At 34.1% G+C, this 5,513-nt stretch overlaps 1 protein-coding gene and 1 long non-coding RNA gene across 5 annotated transcripts in view; both read right to left on the reverse strand.

Annotated features, from left to right (window-relative positions):
- Nucleotides 1-1,320, reverse strand: part of LOC116024266 (polynucleotide 3'-phosphatase ZDP) — a 6,565-nt gene extending 5,245 nt beyond the window's left edge. For all 4 annotated transcript variants that reach the window (XM_031265181.1, XM_031265175.1, XM_031265167.1 and 1 more), the window contains exons 1-2: nucleotides 883-1,320; nucleotides 675-734 (exon numbers count right to left, since the gene is read on the reverse strand). In XM_031265181.1, the coding sequence (XP_031121041.1) occupies nucleotides 675-734; nucleotides 883-1,194 (372 nt within the window). In that variant the 5' untranslated portion in view covers nucleotides 1,195-1,320. The remainder of the gene's footprint in view (nucleotides 1-674; nucleotides 735-882) is intronic.
- Nucleotides 1,321-4,477: 3,157 nt separating this feature from the next.
- LOC116000348 lies at nucleotides 4,478-5,301 on the reverse strand. Its single transcript, XR_004094169.1, has 2 exons — nucleotides 5,139-5,301; nucleotides 4,478-5,037 (listed from the first exon to the last, which is right to left on the reverse strand). It is a non-coding gene; the product is annotated as an uncharacterized LOC116000348 (long non-coding RNA).
- Nucleotides 5,302-5,513: the final 212 nt, after the last annotated feature.

Genomic DNA, 5,513 nt, shown 5'->3' on the forward strand with positions numbered 1-5,513 from the left:
ATCCCCCCCCCCCCCAAGTTAAACATTTGTTCTAAGTTAATCGTATAGTGGTTTAAGTTTGCAACTGATCCCTGTACTACTGAGTTGTCATTAATTTGATGACAATTGAAAATTCCAATAATTCCAGCAGTTACACCTGCTTATGTGTCACTAACATGATAATTTGACATGTTAGCAATCTTTTACTTGTATAATCCATGTCATTTCTCATTAAAAAAATATTTAAAAAAAAAAGAGGAGCTACACCACCAATTGAAGTTTGCAATTGTTGTTAATTGTTACCTTTTTAACACATAAGGATTAAATTCACCAAATTAAAGATAACAGGACTAAAATGAACATCATGAAATAGTACAGGGACCAATTGCATTCTTAACAATAAACTCAGAACACTTCCGCAGACATGTGGGTTGTTTTTTATACTCCCTTCATAACACTGTTCTTGTAGCAGAGTTGTATGTTATCTATTAGCAATTTTTAAAGTAAAAACCCTCAATTTTATTTAGTTTATGCAATCATGCTGAAATTTACTGAAGGTTGCTAATGATTTTTTGAAGAACAGGCAAGGAATTTTGTTGTTCCTTTCTATGTCAAGAAATTCATACATAGTGCGATTTCTCTTGGAAAGAAATATGTCATCTGATAAAATGATCCCAGAAATAATTAAAACATACTTCCTGTTCATCCACAGTAGCTTCACTAATAAATTTCGCCAAATCCTCTTGATCACTGCTCTGTAAAAGGTAAAAGAAATGACAAATTAACTATTTGTTGATTGACGAATATTGCAATAGAATATTTATAAAACGATTCTAAAATTAATCACGAAACCTAGTCCATAGATGCATATATGCATAGTTCGGAGTATATTTTAGTTTATACCTTAAGAGACGAGAATCCGGAGATGGCATTGGCAGAGGGAATGAGGTCGGAGCTCAAGGGAAAGCATTCCATGTGATGCCACTTGGTCATACTGAACCCTTGCGGGGCTTTACTTACCAGCCCCAGCCGGAGAGAGCTCGCTGCGATCGCCTTCGAGCATTTCTTGCAGGACGACTTGCTGGACTTGGCATATTCTGCCACGACTTTCGCCGGCGTAGCCATTGAGGAGGAAGAGAAGGAGAGTATTAGGGGCAATAGACTAGGGTTCAGACCAATCGGGGAACAGCTTGAGATTGTTAGGGTTCTCAGCATCGAGAGAGTGACGGGGATTTTGTACTTTTGTAGAGTACCGAGAGAGAAAAAAAGGGATTTCCCGCCAATTTAGCGGCGGCGCAGCGGTGGAGCTACACTACGATTCTCGCTTCTCCACATGGAACGTTCAAATTTTGATTTTTGAGCACCTAATACATGAATCGACCATATAAGTTTACACTTGTGTGAGACCGTCTCACGGATCCTTATTCGTGAGACGGATGTAAAAGTATTGTATTTATCCTTTATAAGTAACAAATTTTTTATTTCTGATTAGTATTACATTTGAACATATAAGCATACATTTGTGCGTATAAGTGTTACATTTACATCTTGACCCGATCAGACCCGACTCTCGGTGAGACGGTCTCACACAAGTTTTTGCCTTATATTCCGATATTCCATTTTAGAGGCGAATAGATAACTCGTCAATGCACAATTTCTTATGTATCAAACCATAGGTATTTCGTTGGTTCATAAGAGTAAAAATAAAACTAATCAACAATACCGAAAATAAAGAATAATTTGAGCTAGAAAAAATAATCATTTTGATGCGATTGTTCTTGAAAATATTTTATCGTTTAGACGTTATAGAGAATTGAGAATTCTAATTTGTTTCAATTGAAACAATTGGAATGACGTGGATACCAATTCTGTATTTTTCAACGAAAACAAGATAAAAAATTATAGTCGGGAATCAAATATGTAATATTGTGATTATCAAATTAATAATTTGACTAACTTGATTGTGACCTTCTTCGAGTGAATATTATTTTAATTTATTAAAAAAAAAAACATGATTTGCACTATGCAAATGGGAGCATGAAATCTCATTTTATAAAGAAGTCCATGCTCCATTGTAAGTAAAATTAGTAATGCGGGATACCAACATCTCTCATTTTTCTTTGCGACAATTAATTTATAATTGATAGTATCAATTGTTTTGGCCAGCTAATAGTACTTACAATTTGAAAGAAAATGTTTGATAAATGATATGTTTATTGTTAGCGGGTAACATATCAAACAACTTGAAAAGACATTAATATATTATTTTATTTATTGAATTATTCTTAAATTACTTTTAATTTTAGATATAAATTTTAAACTAAGTTTGTTATTATTATTATTATTGTTGTTGTTGTTATTATTTGTTATTTTAACATTTTTTTTATTTTTAATAATACTAATAATTCAACATAAAAATGTAATCTTAACAATAATAAAGCAAAATCGTGGAAAGTAAATTTCCGCCCAAGACTGTGGAAAAACGACGCCGTTGCGTTGTAGGATAGCTCGTGTCCAACAATATAGGAAAAACTATTATGTTTACCATAAGGGTATGCGAAGAGTTGTTATTCAAGGTAGACATCTCTTTGTTCTAGAGTTTTGTTTATTAAATGGTGTATATTGTAATTTGTTGTGAATTGAAAACAGACGGCTCTTCGTTTTCCATTACATTCATTATTATCGTAGTGTCAGTTTGGTTTCCTTAACGTTACCATGCTCATCTATAAATAGGTATGAACATTGCAATAGTTCAATACAACCATAATGCAGTGAAAATAACGACATACATACATTCAGTGTAATCTGCTATTCATCGTTGCCAACGAAATGGCACCTTTGTTCGTTGTTGCCTATGATCAAGACAAAGGAGGAGATGGTGGAGCGGCAGCAGGTGGCTATGGCTGACCGGCGGATGGTGGAGCTTGCTCGCCTGCAGGAGGCCAAGAGCTGCAGCGGCGACTCGGTGGCAGAGAAAAATATACTAAAAGTTTAAAATATAGGGATTGTTACAGCAATATCAATCCGTGGATTATTGAGACTTGAGAGCATGAACTTTCCCAAGGTTAGTCGCCAGAGAGGGAGACCGGCGGGAGACGAGTGACAAAAAGGATGGTTCCCGTGGTATTGTGTAGTGGGTGGTGGGTTAAGGGTGGGTCTTAAAAAAAATAAACTTGCGGTGGGTCGGGTTGAATTCGGATTATATGTACAATACCCGCCTAGAACCCCACCCGACCCACCATCTGTGTATGTATATATAATAGTAAAATTAGTAGTACTAGTATATGGTTAATTATAAAATTTTCAATGGGTAGCATTTTACTATTTTTACATCTAAACTACATTTTACTATCTTTTGGTATAACTAATGAATTTTATTATTTTATTATGTGTAAGTAATTTAAATATTATTTTTAAAAATAATAATAAGTTGATAAGTGATGGGTACCCGCAGTGGGCATCCGCACCCGATGAGGTGGGGGTGGGTTTTGAAAAAGTCCACCCGATATGGGTTGGAACTTGGAAGTGGGGGTGGGTGGAGAAAATGTAAAGTGGGTCGGGTGGTGGATGTAGCCCTCTCTAATCCACACCCAACCCATTGTCATCCCTAGTTGTGCATGGTAAAAAAATTGGTCTAAAACTTGCAAGGACACTTTATGAATGATTTTAGTGACTACTTACACAAGACAGGTGACAAACAATTGGACAAATACATTTGTTGAGACACTTTTTATTATGTTGCTAAGATTTCTGTAGGTTCTATACTGCTTCAAAAGCGGTAAGTTATACGTAGTAATATTTATTGTTTTATATCTTCAAGTTCACAACTTTTTATATCTCTTTTAATTGTAAATGTTCCTTTCTATTTTGTAGCACAAGTAGAAAAATTAAGGATGAATGTCTAAAAGATTTCACTTTTCTAATTAACATTATTAAGATGTATGCTTAATATTAATAAACTGAAAAAAAAAACTAAAAGTGAATAAACTAACACCTACTGTCTACTTAATGAGGTAACAGATGCAGAACTAAAAACTTCAAACACAATACAACACACTCATAATTATATCCCAAGTGAAACATAATCTTGCCCAACTTGTAATGACTTACTGACAAAAATTCCAGTAAAACATGTTTACAAAATTGTGGGTTTTAGAACATATTGGTGTTTAACCTTGAAGCACTCAAGGATGATGAAGCAAACATAATTGTTCAAGAATTCCTCTCCAAACTTCATATAATAAATTCACTAATTATTAAAACTCCCCATAACTATATTAAATTAACATAATTTGAACTTTCAAAAAAAAATCAATAAATATAATATAAATCATAATAATTAAAACATTAACTGGACATGCAATATTGAAGTTTTCAATAACATCCATTGGTATATACTACAAAAATATTGAAAGACACATGATTGTAATCAAAATTAAAAAAGAAATTTCTATTGACAAGAAATTATTACCAAAGCACTACGGCCTTTTAACCATAATTTTGTCACAAAATAAGAGTTTTTAGGCTGAATGTATGGCCCTGACTAGAAAAATGGTCAAAAACACTCTTGTTTTTCTTGCTAGAACTTTCCTCCCTGCACTTGCACCCCCACACAAATTTGAAAAAGCATATAAGAAATGTGTGGAGGTGCAGGTGCAGTGAAGTTCTAGCAAGAAAAACAAAAATGTCTTTAACCATTTTGGAATTGAACTTTTCCGTTAAGATAATACACTCAACCTAAAAATCCTTATTTCATGACAAAATTATGACTAAAAGGTCACAATGATTTGATATAATTTCTTGTCAATGAGAAGTAAAAGATTGTAGAAATTTCTTATATAATATTGAAAAACATATGATTATAATTAAAATCTTTGCAGTGATGAGACGGAACATTGCAGCTGACAACACAGACGGGGTTTGTTATGCCTCACAGGGCGCCTGATCTGCCTGCAAATTAAAGTTGTAGTCTATGCTTGTTCCTCGCACATATATATCATCTGCACTGGAAATCTCTGTACCAAGGTTGCCAAAGTCTGAAAGTTTTGCATTAACTTCCTGCATCAAGAGAATTGAATCAGAACGATTAATGGCAAAGCATTGGAAAATTGAAGAAGAGTTATGTCAGAAATTAGAAGAAGATAAATTCTCAAGCATACCGCATCTAGGAGGATATAGCTCTTGAAATAAATAAATAAATAAACAATCACAGTGAGGCAGTCTGCCGGGATGGAGGTCGGAGCGGTGGTCCGGTGGACGGAGTCCTGTTGTAGCAACAGGAGGAAGAACACCGACGATTTCCATGGCTCCCAAGAAGAAAAGGCTGGACAAGATGGAGTGGTTCAAATTATCCTATCCTACCCTCTATATATATAGATTAAAAAGTCAAATGTTTTTGGCTCTCAAATTCCCGCCCAGATGAATAGTAAAAGTCAAAGATTTTTTGCCTAATAAATTTCTTCCATTTTTTCTCTCAAAATTACCTTCTAGATATAAAAATATCAAATTAAATATTAAAATTGAATGTACTTTGA

This window comes from Ipomoea triloba, chromosome 1 (genome assembly GCF_003576645.1).
Source record: "Ipomoea triloba cultivar NCNSP0323 chromosome 1, ASM357664v1".
NCBI lineage: Eukaryota > Viridiplantae > Streptophyta > Magnoliopsida > Solanales > Convolvulaceae > Ipomoea > Ipomoea triloba.